The 20,563-nt window shown below is 38.4% G+C and overlaps 1 protein-coding gene across 1 annotated transcript in view; it reads right to left on the minus strand.

Moving 5' to 3' along the window:
* The window catches only part of PIK3CB (phosphatidylinositol-4,5-bisphosphate 3-kinase, catalytic subunit beta), a 45,634-nt gene that overhangs the window by 597 nt on the left and 24,474 nt on the right, over positions 1-20,563 (minus strand). The window contains exons 12-22 of the mRNA XM_010291676.1: positions 20,088-20,209; positions 17,852-17,995; positions 16,781-16,880; positions 14,171-14,349; positions 13,400-13,509; positions 13,002-13,080; positions 4,870-5,037; positions 4,291-4,414; positions 3,085-3,230; positions 1,418-1,550; positions 1-921 (exon numbers count right to left, since the gene is read on the minus strand). The exon at positions 1-921 is cut by the window's left edge and continues 597 nt beyond it. Of these exons, the coding sequence (XP_010289978.1) occupies positions 784-921; positions 1,418-1,550; positions 3,085-3,230; positions 4,291-4,414; positions 4,870-5,037; positions 13,002-13,080; positions 13,400-13,509; positions 14,171-14,349; positions 16,781-16,880; positions 17,852-17,995; positions 20,088-20,209 (1,443 nt within the window). The 3' untranslated portion in view covers positions 1-783. The remainder of the gene's footprint in view (positions 922-1,417; positions 1,551-3,084; positions 3,231-4,290; positions 4,415-4,869; positions 5,038-13,001; positions 13,081-13,399; positions 13,510-14,170; positions 14,350-16,780; positions 16,881-17,851; positions 17,996-20,087; positions 20,210-20,563) is intronic.

A 20,563-nucleotide genomic window follows, 5' to 3' on the forward strand; every position in this document is an offset into this window, starting at 1 on the left:
TAAACGTGCCCCTTAAGGGGCTGAAAGCAAAGCCCCAGAGGCCGAATGGGAGACCATTACCCAGGAGGGATTCTCAGAGATGTTTGGAATTGGCCCCTTACTGAAGGGCTTCTTTTGTGTGTGCTGTGTCAGAGGAACAAAACTGTGCAACCCTGAACATCTGGACGCTGCATCACTTTCAAAGGTCTCCCCCCACCATGTCTCGCCCCTCCTCGTCTTACGCATGTCTACTCTTCTTTCGGCAGGAGCGTAGGACATTAAGCAGCTCCCTGTAGTACAAAGATACTGTGGTTGCTATTTATAGTAGAATTAATGCATCTGTGCCAGTAGGGCAGAGTTCTTATGAAAAATATACACAATATGGTCATTTTTAGCCAGATTAGGATATATATAAAAAAAATTTGAAGTCCCAACTTTAAAGAAAGAACAGTTCTGTCAGAGGTCTTCAAACCTCCCGAGTATGTTAGAGTACATTACCCTAACGTATAAAAACAAATATTTACACCTCCATAAAGTACCAAAGAATCTTTAAAAATGCCTAGTAGCTCTCAGCGTGCAAAGAAAAAAAGATTATCCAGGATGTTCACTATTTGTAGAGACAGTCTTGGAATCAAGCATTCACAAGCAGAGTGCAAAAGACTCAGGAATTATTTCAGCCCATTTCTTTTTGTTGTTGTTTTGTTCTATTTCATATTTAAAATGTTTCATTCGTCCATAACTACAGGTCCCCTTTAAAAACACTTATCAAGGTAACATCCAGCTTAGTGCAAATGCAAAAATCTTCTAGGATCTGTAATCTTTTCGAACAGTGTGAGCCATCCAGTTCACTTTAGTAGTCCAACTTTCCCGGAGCGCTTCATCAAACTTTTGCTTAAATTGTTTTAGTGCTTCTTCCTCACTCTTCCCTAAGGCGAGAGAGTCCTAAGATGACAGAAAAACAAGTACTGTTAGGAATTTTAAAAACCACAGTTAAGGCCTCCTTCACCTTTCAACACGAACCACATTTTGTTTTTTCCTGTTTTGACACTTTTTTACCTATTATTCACTGATCAATACATCCATTGTATTTTCTGGGCTTAAAGATAAAACTAAAGAAGAATTAAGCAAATAATGTTCACCTTTGCAGGTCTACACTTGTGCATGAGCCAAGACGTAAAACACCCCTGAAATGACTACATTTACAATGCAGGGATGCTGAACTCATTATAGAATGGCTGAGAGGAACATATATTCACAGCTTCCTTTGACTGCTAGAACTGACTACAGACCTTGTTCTATAGAGCTGAAAAGGAAAGCTTTGAGAACTATGCAGAAATCCTGAGAGAAATGGAAAACCATTAAAATGTATTTATCTTAAAATCAAAATTCACATACTTGAAAAATGCTAAGTCCTGCTGTGCTGTAAATCTTACATTACCTTGAGATACTGGATGTCCTTGACAGAGGTTAGCTCTGGAAGCCCTGCAGTTAACATCAGTGCAAAGAGTGTAATAAACAGGTTTCCATGTTTTCGCAGAATCAAGTATGCTTCTTCACAATACTGGCGGAACCTTCACGTTCAACCACAAAGCACATGCAATGAAGACAACACACGAGAACTCACACAGTTGACCAATATATGTAACAATTTCCAAAAATTGTCATCCAGTCTAACACATGTATCATAGGAATACAGTAGGAGAAAGGACAGAGATGTCTACAGAGCCTCCAATGCATTCCCAAAAAAATATCCCATGCATCTCCAACAAGCCCTTAAAACGTTGGTACAAAACACAAAAAGTTAAAAAAAAAAACGAACATTCTTCTTCAGAAAGAGCAAAAATGCCAAAAGGTAATGCCAGCGTCCCATCTCCCTGTGAATTTGTTAGGTGAAACACCCCGACGATCCTATCTAGTGGACATACAGTGGAAAAACAAAAGCTCTGTAACAGTCCCTACCAATCCAGCCTGTCCCTGTAAGGTAATGCCATCCTGCAAACCTGGGCAAAATTGAACCCACTGCCAGAGCTGGCATAGAGATCCATCACACAGGTGCTTCAGAACTTGCCTAATGCCCCCAAACGTGCCACTGTCCAGCATCTAATCTGTACATTTCCACAGGAAATGGCTGAAACCAGGACAGATGACAAGTCATACTCCAAACAGTAAATTCTCTTCTGAGGCATTTTTCGAGTGAAAGTGGAATCCTACTGCCATCTAAAGTACTCCATATTCCACATCTCTTGCAATAGCACAGTCACCTAACAGTGTTTACTTCCTAGTTTTAAAAACAGAGCTACAGGTTGATTTCCTCACTCTCCAGGAAAGACATGGGTCACTGGCAGTTGTTTTCCACTCTTCCTAGACACACATACATACATACATACAGCTTCTTCTACCAGGAGTAGCGATAAGACTTATCAAGCCATACCTAAATACTTAATTTCATCTCTCTGCCAATAAATTCCTCCTCCTGTGAAAACTGAGAGCAGAGAGAGAGCAAAACATTCAGAACGCCCCTCCTGCCAATTGGTGAGAATGACACAGAAGGGAACAAGAAGAACCCACATCAACAGGTAGGGTCACAGAGGGTAGTTGTCCTTTATCACATGCTTTCATGTTCCACTGGAGCTCTCCAACCCAAGATGGGAAGAGGCATGCGAAAGTGCTGGATTACTAGCACATGGCTCTATAGACCTAAGCATCTAAGGAAGGTCAGGGTTGATTAGCACACTGAATGCGCACTGATGGACAGGAAGGGCAGCAGGGAGCCTTTTTCTAAGTCCAGTGCTAGTCTGTGGAATCCCTCCCTAGTGCCCAGTGAAGATAAAAAAAGATGAGCCCAGAAGCATCTGCCATCTCCTGGTGGAGGAGGTAAAAAGGAACTGTATCTTTCCACTGCAGAGCTGCACTTTCTGATCTATGACGTAACTTGTATATATATTTTAGCTCAGGTAGAGAAGTAGCTAGCATTGTAAATGCATGTTGGCACACTTCCACACAAGCACAAATGAGCAAACCAAACCCAGAGGTTCCTGGTGTGCCGGAAATTATCACCAGAGATCATCTCAGTTACAAAAGGAAGAAATCAAAATTAACACTCACCGACCAAATTTTTCAGTGTTCCCTGTTTTTCCTTGTTGAATAACATGAATGAAATCATAGGTGAGTATAAAAGGTACCCGCTCCCTTTTAATTCCAAACTTGGACTTGAAGTTTCCAAGAATATGCCCAAAATCTATATGAAAAAGCTAAAAAAGAAAATAGAAGTGAAAATTAATTTCTCCCATGAAATATTTCACTTTTCTCATATCTCTGCAGGATGCTGGTATCAAGAACAGTTAACTTATAACACTACTCTCCACAGCCCATGGTTTCAATCCTTGGGCAGTATTTAGTTTTAAAATGTTTCAAGATTTATCTAAAGTCAGTGACAACATCCATGCTCTTACAAGCCACCACTGTTACAAATCACGTGTGCAAAAGATTATCTTGGCTTTAGGCTTCTGATGTCTGCCAACAGACATCATGTTGGTAATCAGACAGAAAAACGAGCCCAGTGATGAGCCCACGTGGCTCAACATCATCATATCCAAGGGCTTCCTACATAAGTCAGGAGCAAAGCTAGGAGAACTTCAGTTAACCACAAGGAATCTGTGATAGTTCTCCTGTTTCAGAATCAAAGATAAGGGCATTTCAGCTTTCTTTTAGTAGGCAAAAACTTAAAAGAATACTGTAAATGTCTACAAAACTCTCATTGTTATAACCCTTGCTAGCTTCACAGGCAGAATAATTTCAGTAAAATCAGACAAGTTACAATAGAAAGTGACAAACAGGAAAATAAATTTCCAAGAGTTTACCTAGGTTTTGACACTTACGAGTCACAGCATTATGCTGGTACTGAGTTCCATATTGAAAATTTCTGCAGAGACGCGCTGTAGAAAGTAACTTCAGGAAAACTACACTGCTCAAAACTGCAATTCATTTATTTTTAAGGATGGTCTTTTGCAAGATACCCTAAGACTACTTTTATTCAATGAATCTGAACCATTAAAGTCGTTAGGTCTTTTGGATGTTCTGAAAAAGTTCTATAGGACAGCCTCCCTTGATATACAGTTGCCTACACACTGGTCGGTTCTTCCACTAGTCTTACATTTTCTCTCTTTGAAGCTCTCCTCAATTCTCAGTAGACAGAGACATCAGTTCTAACAATGTGCGGATTTAATTTTACTGGGACACTAAAGAAGTTAAAGTTCTCAAGGCAATTCTTGCAAACAGAGATACCATTCTGCCTACAGAAGCGATTTTTACCTGACCGTTTTTTCTGACCATGATGTTGTCACTGTGTCTGTCACCAATCCCCAACACATAAGTAGCTACACAGTAGCCAGCACAAGACAGAGTAAATTCTTCAATGGCTCGATCCAAGTCATCTCTGTAACCACAAAGACAAACAATATTGGCGCATACTACTGGTAATTCATGTCATGCCTTGACCTCAAAAAGGATTTTTGCTTGTTTAAACCAGAAGCCCATTAGGATGCTGTAAAACTAGACTCATTTGAGAGAACATACTGTCAAAAGTAGCTAAGGAGAATAGGAGAAATGCAAATATTATGAAAGGTAACATCATCAAGACTCGAGACCCATGTAGTTTTCTTGGGTTGGTTGGTTTTTTTCGCCAAATCTAGTACAACAACATGGAGTCAAAATGCTGCCAATGCCAGAATTTCAGCTGGATCGTTGTTTGAATTCCATGGGCACCATCAATCTGAGTCAGAATTTGACACACTGTGGCCAGGAAGGCCACACATTCCTCAATACTGAAACAAAAACTTACAGGAATTTTGCAGATTACACTATAGATGAGAAAGTAACTGTAGAAATTACCCTAAATTGTATTCCTTCAGCCAGTTTAAGAGAGCATCTTTGTTGAAGGCAGCAGCAGCAGCAACATTGCTACTATTTAACTGAATGTCAGCAATGGTTTCTGAACTAGAAACAGCCTCAATAAGGCCAGAGTGATCTCCAGTTGCTAGACAGCCATATGGCAATATCCTGAAACAAAACACAGATTTATGTTAAAAACAAAAGATAGTAAGAACACTTCTTTCTTCAGTGTTCCAACATTCTGAGCAGGCTGAATACTCATGCTAACTTGAGCATTAAACTCTCAAAGGTTAACATACAGATATTGCTTGCAAAGTTAAAATACCAGCATTTAAAATGTTAACTTTTCCTATTACGTACATGTCTGTAAAAAAAGAAATTATAGGCAACCCTGATTTTTCCCTTTCACTAGGGAACACAGTTACTTGTCATTTTATAGGAGAAACCGTAGAGGGAGCCCTTTGTTTTCATTTGTTAATTTACTGGCCAAACCTTACACTCATATTCATTCTAGACTAAACTATTTGTGTAAATGGGAAAAAGGACCTTACCCTTTTCCCCCGTTCTTCCTCTTTCAACTTAAAATGCTAGAAATCCTTTCAAATATAAACGTAACATCTTACACAACTCTTACTAATTTTAAGCATAGAAACCTAATAAAAAACAGGAATAAGTCTTTTAACCCTCCTGATATATAAGAACATTCCTGTGCATTCACATGCTGCGCCTGTGAATGTGAATAGTGTATCTAATACTAGTGAAAGTATCTACAACAATATTGTTGCATTAAAATAGGACACAGAGATATGAATCAAAGAGAGATGAATCAAGGAGAGACATGTCTAAATAGATAAGTGTATTTTTCCAAAACATTTCCTCACTCCAGATGCTTAAAATGCTGAACAGAATGGCAGCTGCGATGGGAGCTCACTCTATGCAATGGAAACTTAAAGCAAACTCTTCAAAGGCATAGCGTCACAAATGGAGGGGTCTACTCTCGTGCTACAGGACTATTATTTCAATTCTGGTCATGGATCCGTGTACAAAAGAATGGATGCCCATGCAAATCTAACTGCAGCACACAAGCTATAGACCAGCACTCACTAACTTACACAGCTGTATAAAAAATTGCAGGACATACTAAAATCTCTCTGTGTGTGTGCGTGTGTGTGTGTGTGTATATATATATATATATATAAAAAAAAGAAAAAGCACTGCTGGTGGAGCGGTAGAGTTGTCATCAGTATTTATATGTAAAACAGATATTAAGTTTGATTGCTCCAAAGCAGAACAACATCTCTTAACCAACACAGACTATTTATCCCAAGCCACATAAGAAAAACAAATAAAATTCCAGATTAAATTAATTGGAACTTTTTGGAGTAATAGCTATTAGATAACAGAACAGTTTCTCTACCTCAGTGATAGCATCCAACTGAAGCGGCACAAGTAGTAATAATTACATACTTGGGGACTCCTCTACTGGCAACAAAGCGAACTGAAAACCAGATTCAACAGGGTATTTAGAGAACACTCAACTTCAAAACAAAACACACAAAAAAGCAGCTGTGCAGATTTGGAACCTTCTTCCCGTTTCCATTCTATTTCCCAGTTAAAAACCCCAACTCTCTAGACCAGAGGGTTCTCACAATGAAGAGAAGGGTATCTGTATAATTACTGAACACCAGCGTTCATGATACAAGGAAGCACGGCCCATCCTTATCACGACACGACAAATGTAAGCCAAATATTGCCAGGTTAAAGTGCACGCTGGCCTTCTTCCATGGCATTTCAACCCATCCTACTTGCAGCTTAACTGGGCACATGTCCAACAACTTCCCCTTCAAAAGCATGCAATGATGAAAGCCTTCAGCCCCTTGAGGACTGTGTGCTTACAACTGGAGGAAAAAACATCCTTGTCAGAGAGACAGTTTGACAGGAGTCAAGTTAGGGACAAATCCTCTGGGCCCTTTCCATCTCATCCTGGTCTTTCTGACTTCAACATCTGTCAGCGGGATATGCTCCCTGCTTTTTAACGCCAGTGAAGACCACAGACAGATCAATAGAGCAATCCTGGGCAGGACAGAATATTTTCTTCTTCACTCCATTTAATACTGTTCTTTATTTCAAGAGTTTAATTCTCCAAAGCAGTATCTTTCCAAATAAAACATCAAGTTCTGGTAACTGATCAACACATTCTCTGTAGCTTCAGGCCCAATGGTTTAAAAATAATGACATTCTTCAGACTTGTAACAAATCTGTTTTTCAGTATGTTTGTCAACTCTGATTTCATTCATACACAGCTACTTAACATCAGACTTCACACACATTAAGGGAAGTGAAAATGAAAACTCACTATAAATAGACTATGAAATAAAGAAGTAGTTTGGAGAACTCCCTCTATCTGCCCAAAAAGTAACCAAGTATTCAATACTTTTATGACAATTTACCACAGCAAAGGTCACTCAAACTTAGGATTTTCCGTTGCTGTTACTTTACTAATTTCTCCCTTAATACAATTTCAATGCTGTAATATAGGTAAAGCAGCAGAAATACTTTCTGATGCAAGGATTACTCTAAGAGATACAACACTGCAGACTCCACAGCATGCTTGGGAAGACAGGTGTTATGCTCCTCTGCTGTGACATGTATTTGTAATATTTAAACATTTCTCACAGAAATGACAGAAAGTTATGTCATCTACTACGAGTATGTCCATACACATGACTTCAGACTTTTTAAAAAGCAAAATAACTCAAAGAGTTGTAACTTTTGAGGGGGTTTGAACCTCTGGAAGTCTTATTTTGTCACTCTGCAGAAGCAACTTCAATACAAATACCATTTAACTTAATAAGTTTGTTCCATAATTGCCCATATTTGAAGTACAAGAAACAAGTAGAGATAAACTACAGAAAGAACCAAGGAAGTCTGGCTGCACATGCTCACTAATGTCTTAGGCCAATTATTTCCCGCTCAATTTTCAGGTAATAGTTTGTCTTATAAATGAATAGGTATGGGGATTAACTAAAGAATATGCTTTTTTGGTTTTCTCATTTCTCTCTGGTATTTGACTGACTGACATCTAAGGTAAACTGACTCTCAGCCAGACTTCTCTAAACAACAGAGCAGTGTTCGTCTGGGTGATGGTCTTTGCTGTCTAACGGTTGGGTCTGTAGTGAGAAGCAGATGCAATTTGCATCTCAAGTTTTAGTCAGTGATGCACTCCCCAGTCCATCCAGCAATAGCCCAGGACGAAGGGCCTTGGGAGTACAGTGCTGGCATCCTCCCTCATACACATAGTTCCTTTTCTGATACAAACCCTGGTCTTGTTCTGGTATTTAGTCAGAATGCACACACAGGAACCTAGACAACAAAACACACCAGGTGTGAAAGAGGCCAGTTTACCCATGAAACAAATTAGCTGACAGTTAAACAAACAAACCTTTCTCCTCCTTCAGCTTTAGAGATCTCAAAACCAATATATATCTGGTGTTCCTCTCCAGAGCTGAGAAATCCCACTGGCAATATCGTGCTTGCTTTAGACACAGACTGAGATTTCATTTTAAATTACTACTAAATAACTGACTGCAGATTGCAGTGCAGTTATAAGGAAACTGATCCTATCCCAAACTCCTCGATGGCAGCATATTGGCTGCCGTCTGATCCATGCTTCATAGAAGCTGTACAAATTGCTTGTGGCAAGATATTATTGATTGGAAGACAGAGCCAAACAGCAAGTGCTTCTGCTCTCACACTGGTGAAACAAGTGAGAAGGCCTGCTTTTTTTACTTGACTAGAGTTACCAGACTTTCTGTACTGGAAAAAAGTTGAAAAGCACAAAATCCATTGTGCAACCACAGAAGGAAGAAGGGAAGCAACAGCTTCAGGGAAACTAAAGCCTCGTGGATGACACAAGGCAAGAAGAAAAGACTCCACTCATTCGTACGCACATATGAAGTTACATTTTTCAGGAAAGCAGATCTATTTGATGCTACTTTTTTGCCTGACACCATGCCTCTTACACAAGCAAAAAGAACCAAGCCAACAAGTCCTGACTCATGAACAAGGCAACAGAACTCATTACCACTGCTGTTAATTCATAGATTTTGAGTTACCTCTTCTTGAGAGGCATGTACACGGTAAACATGGAGATCACAAAGTCTTACCCTCTTAGCTGTGTCCTCATGCTCCAGGAATTTGGAGTGCTGTTTTGTTCAATTCTGTTTTCAGTTAAGGCCATTTCAGAGCCTTCCCTTGGCAACTGCCTGGTTAATCTCTCTTTGATAGACATAGAATTGTAACCCTGCCTCAATCCCAGAATTTTATTTTATAATCATAACTATGAGAGGATGAATGGAAGGAAGATGTTCCCAGTTAAGTAAATAAATTCAAGAGGCCAATAACAGAGCTTCAATTCTCACTACGCACTTCCCCTTTCTACTTTTTTTTTTCTTCCCAGAGTTTTAAGAAAAATTTTGGACAGAGACACTTTTTGGTTTTCCTTTGTTGAGTTTAAAAAAATGCCTTAGTCAGGAAAAGCATATTTGATGACTCCTAATCACTATTCCTGTTTGCTAGGCATGGTGTGTGGCCCAGGCTGGAACCACAAACAATGCTTCTGGGAAGGCAGCAACCAAAAGATGCCTCATCTGGGATTCCACAGCTGCCACAGGCTGTCCTTGCCCCTAAATGCTGCATCAGTCTCCTCACAGTCTATTTATAATGACATAAATTATCTAACGTTTCCTCACATCAGTGTTCAACTTAACACACATTCAGCCACCTCATCGCAAACATACACTTCCAGAAACAATTTATTATTCACATTCCTACCTTATCCCATAATTCAGTCCCAGGAATCTTTCCATAAGCAGCATAAGTAACAAGTTTATAATTTTACTTATCTGTGTGGGCTGGTGTTATGTGCCTTATGAAGCTCCCACTATTATGCTTGAACCACAAAAAATTTGAAATGAGCTCAAAGAATCTAAATGAAGTATTTCAAGTCATATTTAAAGTACTTCTAGCCTTATAAACAACACTTAAACATAAAGGATTACAGCTCTTTCACAGGCATACAAAATGGAATTTATGGTCTCCAAATGGTTTATAATTGTGTGAAACCCAGTATCTCCTTTAGAACCATTTTCCTAAAAAGAAATTAGAATTTGAGAATTGTATTAACTAAAACTGGTGCATAGATTTGGCTGGAAAAGTTTCCCATGTACTAGAGGGTAGTCTGGAGCCCTCAGCACAGGAAAGACATGGAGCTGCTGGGAGTCAGCCCAGAGGAGGTGACAAAAATGCTCAGAGGGATGGAACACCTCTGCTGTGAGGACAGGCTGAGAGAGTTAGGGTTGTTCAGCCTGGAGAGGAGGAGGCTCCAGGGGGAGACCTTATTGCAGCTTAATGGGAGCTTATAAGAAAGATAGGGACAGACCTTTTAGCAGGGCCTGTAGCAACAGGACAAGGTGTAATGGTTTTGAACTAGTAGACTAGGTATAAGGAACAACTTTGTCACAATGAGGGTGGTGAAGCACTGGCACAGGTTGCCGAGAGAGATGGTAGATGCCCCAATCCCTGGCAACATCCACGGTCAGGTTGGACGGGGCTCTGAGCAACCTGATCTCGTTGATGGTGTCCCTGCTCACTGCAGGGGGTTGGACTAGATGGCCTTAAAAGGCCCCTTCCAACCCAGTGATTCTGTGACTCTGTATGACTTCTAGACAAAGAAGTCATGCTTATCTTAGCAAGCATGTGAAGGTAAGAAAGCTGCTTTGCAAAAGACTTTGGAAGATACAGAGACATTTCTGGTCTGAAAGATGTTTTCTGACATCCAAGTAGTGTTTTATCAAGAAAAGAATGCAAAGTGGGACTTCAGAATGTACGTTGAAGACGTTCATAATGACTGTAAGTCTCGATGATTACAGCAGTAAGAGGATTGCTCACAGCAGGAAGAGAAAGTGGCTACTACAAAAAATAGTTGAGTTTATTGCTATTTACGCAACCGATTAAAAAGTGACTAGCTTACATGGGAGGAGATAATCGCCCTAGAGATTTGAAAATCCCGTATCCCTCTTCATCATTCTGAAACAAGTTTTCCAAATGCTGGAAATTCCTGTACTCATGGTATCTTGGAAAGGCTTATTACTTGATTTTGAGAGAAGTGGCTTTGCAGAAGCAGCAGAGCAAATGAGAAGATTCTTCTCAAATGGAGTACTTCTGCCCTAACAGGGTACTTAACTTATGAGTTTTCATTTCTGCTCTAAGTTTACAACCTCAAAAAACCTGCCCAAAGGAAGCAGAAACAGAAGCTTTAGCATGAAATATGGCAAGTTCAATACCATAAAAACCTCTTTAGTACAAATGCACTAGGACACTACGCTTTTTCTCCACTGACTTATAATGTCTGGGTTAGAACTAATTCAATGAAATGGCATTGAAAAGTGAAATTTTAAAGAAGCTGCAACTTTTTTCCCCCCAATATAGTAGTGATTCTAACTATATCACACCTCCTGTCAACCTCACCTTACTGTATAATCTTGTCTTACTCTTGAATGACTCTCCACTATTTATGATGATTCAAAAATACAACTGAAAACATCCAGTAGCTGAGATTAGCAGGTGGTAAGCATGAAACAGGTCCAAGTACTTTTTCTTACATACACACTTAAATAATACAAGTTGTTCACCGCAGGATACTGACAAGGCCAATAACATAAAAATTCCTGTATAGACTCCAATGATAATTCACTTGTCATCAGCCTCCAGGCAGGGTATGTAGTTGTCCACCCATCCAGACTAACATCCTAACTCAAGAGGCAAGAATATTATGGGAGTCAGATGCAAAAACCTTGCTAAAGTCAAGGTAAGGACATCCACTACTCTTAATTCCCTCCCTCAAAGAAGGCAACTGCATTAGTTGGTCATGGTTTACCCTTGGTAAATCCATAGTGACTGTTCCCAACCATCATCACCATCATCATTTTCTTTGTGCAGCAGCACTCCTAGAAGAAAAGCACATGCAACTAACTTCTCCTCTCCAAAACCCTCATCTTCACGAGCCTGTTATGTAATTAACACAAGACAGACATTCCTCTGTTAAATTTTGTAGGAAATAGATCACAAGTAAAAAAATTATTCAGACAGTAATACTTTCATTTGTGGCCACAGCAGCACAAACCATACACTTAATAAATAAGACCAAAAGAAGTTAGTAAGAAAATGGTAAAAAGAAGAACCTGTATTTGTGCATTCCACAACTCTGGTAATTCTCAACCAGACAGTAAAATTCTATTATAAAGAATCTCAAGCCTCCTACTTCCTTGCCCCCAAATTACCCATGCTTAAAGCTGACTAGTTTCTAGACTGGGTTCTGCCAATTAGCTCTACCTATTAGAGAATCTCGAGGTGTATTCCAGATGCAATCCTCAGCAGCTAACTTTCAGCCAGCAGATCTGTATTCTGCGTTTGTACCTCACTTGCACATGTGTATTAGAACTTAAGAGTTGCAGTTCCCATAATTGCTAAGTCCCCATTTTTGCATATGCCTGGAAAATCAGTGACTGTTAATACCCAAGTTTGTTACATGAGGAGTTTATGAAAAAAACCTCCATTTGGAAAGGTCATAGACACAAACAAACAGGAGGCACAAAACTTTCTTGCTGGACCCTTAAGAATTGTTTTCTGACCTCATACAATGCTTTTTATCCAGGTGATTTTCAAGGGATGAAAAGAGTGAACTGTTTTCAGTTGTATGTAAGAGAACAGTGTAATTTATAATCAGCATGGCAACTTAAATAAACACCAAGAGATATGGTGCACCAGGAAAAATATTCCACTTGTTAATAAGAAAAATCCCAAAGTTTCACTTCTCCCATTATTTATTTTCATGGCTAAATTCTTTTGTAATGTGGGTCACCTAGGGAATGAAATGGTAAGAGAAGCCATCTAATTAGTTAAGGTAACTGCTTCTATAGCCTGTTCACCTTGGGTATGACAATTGAAACCTTTGTGCATCGATACAGATGTTTAGAAGGGAGGCAGTAGGGAAGGCATTTAAAGAACAGGAAAGCCTGACTGCTAAAAGTAGACTCTCCATCCAAATAAACTAGCCCTTAAGAGATCCTTACCGGAGATCCAGGCCAGCTTCTTTCCAAAGTATGTCCATCAAACGCAAAATCTGGAGCGTCAACATGTCCTGTCGGAGATCTGTAACGACAAGTTGGAACTGCTATTTCAATTTCTCAGTGTGTTGTAGACAAACTTTCTAATGTTTGTAAGGCCTTCAGAAACAGGTATCTAAAAATACTCATCAGGCCTAAAGGTTAAAGTGGGATTAACCGTAATTATACCATGACTGATAACAACTATACTTTGAAACCCAGTCAGAAGAAGATGCTTAATTTGCTTCCTGAATGTTAGAGTAAACCACGTTTATATTATGGCAATACAGAGCAACACAGCTTAAGTGCAAGTGTGGGAATGAAGAAGGAAAAGGAAAAAAAGTACAATTTTCAACACTGCTTACCATCACCATTTTTAAAGATGATCCCTACAAGATCTCCTCCAAACATTTTATTGTTGTATACTATCCATAGAGGCTTCATTTTAGAATCCATATATCTACACTTGTCAACACTAGAAGAAAACACAACAAAAGTTTTAGTCAAATAAGAATAGTTCAACTGAAAGGGTTTAAACATTGTTCAGAACACAACGGAACACACAGACTTCCAGTTTGGAAGTACTTAAATGTTATCTCTTCATTCTGCTTTCCATGCTATGAGGACTTACCACATTGTGAACATATCTGTTACAGATGGAATGTACTAGATACTGTGACTGGCATACACAACTCTAATGCTCAAATTAAGCGCCCGAATTTTCAGAGAAAATCGTTTTCTTTATATCCTTTCCCATCAATTTTTAGACTTTATGTTTAAGTGCTGTTGAAAGTTTTAACGGCTTTTTTGCTTATTGTTATAAACAGAAGCCAGGACTGTGGTCTAATTCACTTTTAGGCTTCTATTTAAATATATTTAGCTATGGTAATGCATTGACTAAGATAGAGTATTAAGTTCCATACTGGATCACAAAAATCTTAACTGATAAAAACTTAACTGGTATCTCAACCTTAGGAAGATTCCCAACAGACCTTCTCTCACTACAGAAAAAGTTCCCTCTAACAGCGTATCGGCTAACAATACAGCCAAAGGAAGTTAAAGCACGTATGTGTTTCTGCTTTACTGTTTCCATGCAAAAGCTACAGTGAAATGTTGTTCGCTCATTCTTAACTTACTGTAGTTCTGAAAGTATAACAGAAGGATTCAGAGGAGACTGGAGGTCAGAAAGTGCTTCTCGGTAAGCATTTTGTTTCAAACACGTGTGCATTGCATCTTTTCCTTTTGCTTTGCTTTGCTTCATGGCATTCAGCTTAATTAGACTATTTAAAGTCTTCATTTTATTAAGGGCTTCCACCTGAAAGAGATTATCTTTAAAAGACATTGCTCCAATTTTACACATAATACAATGCAGAACCCCATTTCAAAACAAAACAAAGTATTAAATAATTCTACCATTTTTTAGAAAGGGAAATAATAGATGGCAATTAAGGTGGCATTCCAGAAGAAATATGAGAATAGCCTTTTCTAAGTCACTCATATACCAGAAATTCCATTTTCATGAGTAACAAACACATGGATGGGATGAAAGCTCCTAAGCTGCAAGTCACTTTTTAAAGCATGATTTAACATTTAAAAAAAAATTTACTAATATATTTTTATGTATGATACATTTATGCAAATTTCTTCTTCAAAATACAATTTTCATCCACTGATTCAACAAAGGATATAACATAGGTGCCTCTATCCATACTGAAGTCATAAGAAATATTGAGTGCTTCATACTTCTAATAAAAATCAAACATTACTTGAGATGAGCTCTGGATGCAGATACTTCATTGTACACATTCAATTAGTTGCACACAATACGATACGGCCATATGACTACTTGCACACAACTTTGACACACGTAACTACACACACTTTTACAAAGCAGAGTCTTAAATGTTTAATCCTGATGAAGTTAGGCATGAGGTAAACACTCTAATCAATTAAGGTGTTCCAAATCATAGTATCTCATCTAAGCAATATTATTACCAATACGTTACCTTAAAAATGTGTAAAAAGGTAAGGCAATTATTTGCAATCAATACAGTTGTGTTTAACCCTTCTTTCCCCTTCTGTTTTGGAAAGTTTTCTACTGAGAAAGTAAGTAAACTAGTGATGTAAATGTAGGTAACACCAATGGAGAAAAGCCCTTCAGTAACAAACCTAGATAGCACATACAACAAATTTCTACATTGCATGTACATCCAAGAAACTTGTTAGCTGAATATAAAAGTTGTTGTAACCATCAGCTGTATTTGCGCTGGCCACAGTTAACATGCTCAGTAGTACACATTCTCTAGCAAACAGCATGAACTTAGTAATTACAAAAGTTGATTTCTATACAAGGAAGCCTCAGTCTAACTTACAAGGTGCTGAGTCAAAACTTACCGCTGCTACAGACAGACTGAACCCTGCCAGGCAGGATGCTGTGGAAATTGTATGCAGTTTGATTATAAAACCGAGGCAATGGAGACCTGCCAGGTCAGCCATCTGTCAAAACCAAAAGCGCCCTGCTTTTCCACTATTCTAGGAGCTGTACAAACACCAGTGACAAGGGAACAAAATGGAACCTGTGCTGTACAAACAGGAACTTTTTGAAGTATTTCTACTTTGAATTTCTTCCGTGTTTGCACAGTTGGGAATTTTTTTGCCCCTTCTTTGATTGTACTGACATTTGTTTCCTGTGAAGTGCACAAAAACTTTACTGACCTTAGGTCTATTGCTTAAAGCATTTCATCACCTAATATTTTTATGATTTTGACAATACTAACAAGCACACATGTGTAAGAGATGGTCTTTTCAGTGTCCTGCGAACTGCAGTAATAAAGAGCACTACAGTACATTCCTGTTCCGTATACCTCTCCAAGCATAGCTTCAATGCAGGCAGTACCAAAACGGTTAGAAGTAACACTCATCAGCCAAGTATCTACTGAATTAGTCTTTGTGGCCTGACAGAGCAAATACATTCATTCCAGAGAGAGATCATTCTTCAAAGATTTTTATGGTTGCAAGCTAAACTAACTTGCTAAAAATGCATTAGAAACTTCAAGCATGACTTGTGAATGTTTCTTAATGATCTACTGATACCCTTACTGGTGTACTTAAAAGCAAACATCTCACACTTATTAGGGTATTTAAAAGCAAACATGTATCCCTTTTTTCTTTGGTAAATGGCATATCTATATTTACACTAAAATGAGTATTTGGTTTTACTTCAACACCTCTGTTTCCAGGGAGTACTACATTACGCTACAACTTCAGGGATTTTTGCATCACCTTTTAACAAAAGCGAAAGCTGCAGGAAGTTGTCCTGCAGCCATCTAAATAAAGTTTAGCTAGAAATGTAATAGTTTCTATTGAACAAGCTACCTTTCCCAGGGAAAAAAGGTCACACGTTTCAAGTGCACAGAAACCCTCCTTCAGTTAATAATCCAGACAGTCTACTGTTCTATCCAAAATACGTGCATACTGCCAAAAGTACCTCACATATGTTGGAACACTATAAAAACAGCTCCCGACCTCTGAGGCCCCACAGCGCTAGCTGCTTTCTGTGCCAGGGAGGACTGCTCCATCATCCATCCATTTAGCCCTTTTATTTCTCTGTCTCTCCCATGCCTCCTTCTCTTTCCAACAGATGGACTTTGTCACGGTAACCAATATGCCCCACAGGAGCAATGGAATAAGTATCTGAGTTACAAGCTAGGATAAGTCAAGATTTAACGGAGAAGGGAAATCTATACCTGTTTAGCAAGCACTTTCATGTGAGCAACGCTTCCTCGGCAGTAAGCTTCAAGTATCAAACCGAACTGTACTGAAACAGCAGGTATGTGAACCTCTGACCTGTAAGAAGAAAAGCTTCTCATCAGATCACAGCATTTACAGATTAGCATTCTTCAAGTCATAAAAATAATAATAATAATTAAAAAAAACCCACACCCAAGCACCAAAATACCTCATGGTCATGTAGATAAAACAAAACCACGAATTTATTAAGAAATAACAGAATACTTATGTACCAAAGACTATGAGGACTGGCTGGTTTCAACGCATGACACTTGTTTTCAAGGTCTAGGGCTGCTCTGGAGGCAGTAATGTTAGGAGGGACAGACTGGATATTTGTTTCAGGAACCCCTTTTATTCAAGAAAGTGGTACTCATAAGTCACAGCAGATGACACTGACAGTCAGGGTTGACATTAAACCATGTGTTCTCAAATCTTTGTAAGGAAAAAGCCCAAATTTGCCTGAGGGGGAACACTTTGAAACAAACCACTGAACCTTATACCAGATCCAATTATCCACCAAAACATATTCATGTAGTATTTGCCCTTTTAATTTAGAAGTATTAAAATAAATTGTACTTTGAAGACAGAATCAACTTAAAGTCCATTCTGCAAAGTTTCTGCCATTCATGGAACTAGTCATCAAAAGTAGCAATGACACATAGAACTGCTTTTATTTTCTGTTAGATTCTCGACAATAATATAAATTTTTCCCAACTGTGAGGTATAAATATTGCATTTTTACTGCACCCACAGCCAAAACAAACACTAAGGTTATATACAAACCTAACTTTCAGACAGAGCTGAATGCAGTTTGGAATACTTTTATCAAACAGTAGATTACAAACCACTGTAATATATTTTCAGTTATAGGCTTGCTCTGATCTATAAATGCCAAAGGTAAAAAAACAATCAAGAGGACTTGTAGGGAACTACAAGAATGGTTCATTTAGAAAAAAACACCAGAAATCATACTTGAAAGTCAAATCAGGCTCAATAGTTTCAGAAAGACGTAAGGGAGAAACTCCTACCTTAGATGCCAAAACAACATCTGTCCTATTCGCCTGTTAGCAAGTGCTCTCTCTAATAGAAATCTGGAGAGCGCACAATCAAGAAAAGGTTCGTATTTCAGGACTTGCACAAGTTGAAGAAGATACTGAGAGAGCTCTTCATCACTGGAATGATGTACATAAAAGCAGTTAGTAACACAGTAATTAGATTAATAATATTTCAGAAATTCAGATGCATATGACAAAACCAATTTGTTTCAATAGCAAGTATCCCCCAGTTTTTCAGTTGCATGGAGAAGGACAGTAATACAAAACTTAGTGCAACTGCTAGATTGATCAATTCATCAGTAAGTTATACCTCTAACAGAAAGGTAAGAGGTCTTTAAGGCCCTCAAACTTGTAAGTAAAAAACTGGTGTTCTGTCATGGGCTTTTACAAGATCAAGATCTCAGCCTGGGTGCTAGGTTAAGTGTCTGGTAGATTAATTATTTCATACTGGACTTTGGCTCCCTTTGACCACTCAACCTCTGACTGAGGAGCTGGACCTCTGGAACCACATACCTAGCAGTTAGCTGTAGTGGGCACGGCCAAGAACAGCAAATAACTGCATATACCTACCAAAGTCACTCAGCTTACAAAGAAGGGGGAGAAGAGTATTCATTTCATTGAAAGCAATTCAATTAATGCCTTTAAAAGTTACTATCTGTCAGTTAATAGTTGTTAATTTATCAAGATATACCTACAAATTGATCAATTTAGCCAACATGTTTTTGTTTGGGGTCTGTTTTGTGTTGTGGTTTTTGGTGGGTTTGTTTCTGGTTTTGTTTTTGTTTTTTTTTTAAATCATACCAACAACATAAAGGTTTTTGCAGGATAAGGAAAAGTACATCATCTTTGAGAAACCAAAGAGTGCCCAAGTTACTCCTACTTCAGAACTGAAAATTTAAGTATTTAGCCAGAAACATATTTTGAAAAGCCTCTACGCTAATTAACTACTTCAAGTAAAATTCTGACATAATACCAGTAACTTTCTATAAAATCCTGTATTCCACTCCCCAAAAAACCCTCTCACACTTGACAATTATGTTACTTGAGAACAAAAGTGAACATTCCGTGACTTTTTATGTTTCAGTATCTTTTCTCTTATTAAAGGCTGCAGAATTCAAATTCCGTCCAAAGACGGAAGGAGAAGAGTAGAAATCCTTCTTTCTGTCACTTGAAGATTTCAGAGATGCAAATACCGAATTCTTCCATTCTCCCCATCTTACTCTGAAAAACTTCAGTAACTTGGTAAAAGCTTTCAGTTATGCTGTATTGTATTTACTTTTGCCTTTTTTTTTTAGAATTCAGCTAATAGGATCACCTTTAGGTTACAGTTTTTACCAGCTGCCTTCATCAGACTTTTTAAAGAAGCTGAAAATTGATTTCTGATACCCAACTGAATACAGTTTTGCTTCAGAGCCACAACGAAGAATTCTGGAACTAAGTCCAGCTGTAACAATTCAGTCTTATTAGGATAGCCCAGCAGCTAAATTGCTTGTTTGCATTTGAAAGAAGTCAAAATATTCTTTTTTTTTTTTTTTAAACCCCAAAAGTCTAGCCTTGACCATTAAAAAAATTAATCTTTAAACTATTCACCACCGAGAATTCAGAATTCAAGGACAGGAAATATGCAGTAAAGTTGCAAATGGTAATGTTGTACAACTCTTGCCCTAGGTTACAGAGAAAAGCAAAATTATATGCGATAAAGGAAGAACTACAGATAGCGAAGGCTACTGTGAAGAACAAACAAATCAGTAATTCTCTACGTTTTTTTATCATATGCTACAGCTTACATTTCTATTAAATGACGCAGCAAATACCTGACACTGAGTGTGAGGTGGCTGGGTGGCAATTTTTATAGTATTCAACTATTGTAATATTTTCTCTCTTTGTTATTAAAAGGTTCTCACACTATCTGGCTCTCCCTTTGTCCAAGAAAGAGGTGAACACACAACCCTCTCTAGGACAAAGGCACACTGGTGTTCTCTCAGCAACATGGAAAATAATCATCACCGAATACAAGATGTCAAAGTAAGGTTTTATCGGGCTGCCAATGTGCTTATCTAGAAATTAGACTGCTTTATTTGGCCATCTATCCATGGCAGGCAGTGTGTTAGAATCTTTACTCTTCAGGTTCTTCTTCTCCTACAAACAAACAGAAAGCAGTTTTTCACCCCAGATATGCTTGCATGCTGAAGTAATACAATATACTGACCTCATTTGCTTTAAACAACCCACGGCATATTCTCTGACGTACTGGTCTGGATAATTGAAATCCAACAATTCTAATGCTTCTCTAGGCAGCAGCTTGGGCCATATCTGAAGGAGAGCCTGAAGCTGTTTTAAAAAGAAGACTATCAGGTTACAGGTAAAGTAACTATTTGAGAAAGCAGATGGGTATAACTGCCCGTAAAAGCATTCATACTAACAGAAGGAGGTTACAGACTGCTCTGTATCTGTACAGATAGCGAAGGCTACTGTGAAGAACAAACAAATCAGTAATTCTCTACGTTTTTTATCATCTGCTACAGCTTACATTTCTATTAAACGACGCAGCAAATACCTGACACTGAGTGTGAGGTGGCTGGGTGGCAATTTTTATAGTATTCAACTATTGTAATATTTTCTCTCTTTGCTATTAAAAGTTTTTCAACTCAGACTGCTCTGTAACCTCAGCAGGGGCAGAGAGAG

Source organism: Phaethon lepturus, unplaced genomic scaffold, assembly GCF_000687285.1.
Source record: "Phaethon lepturus isolate BGI_N335 unplaced genomic scaffold, ASM68728v1 scaffold8017, whole genome shotgun sequence".
In the NCBI taxonomy this organism is placed as follows: domain Eukaryota; kingdom Metazoa; phylum Chordata; class Aves; order Phaethontiformes; family Phaethontidae; genus Phaethon; species Phaethon lepturus.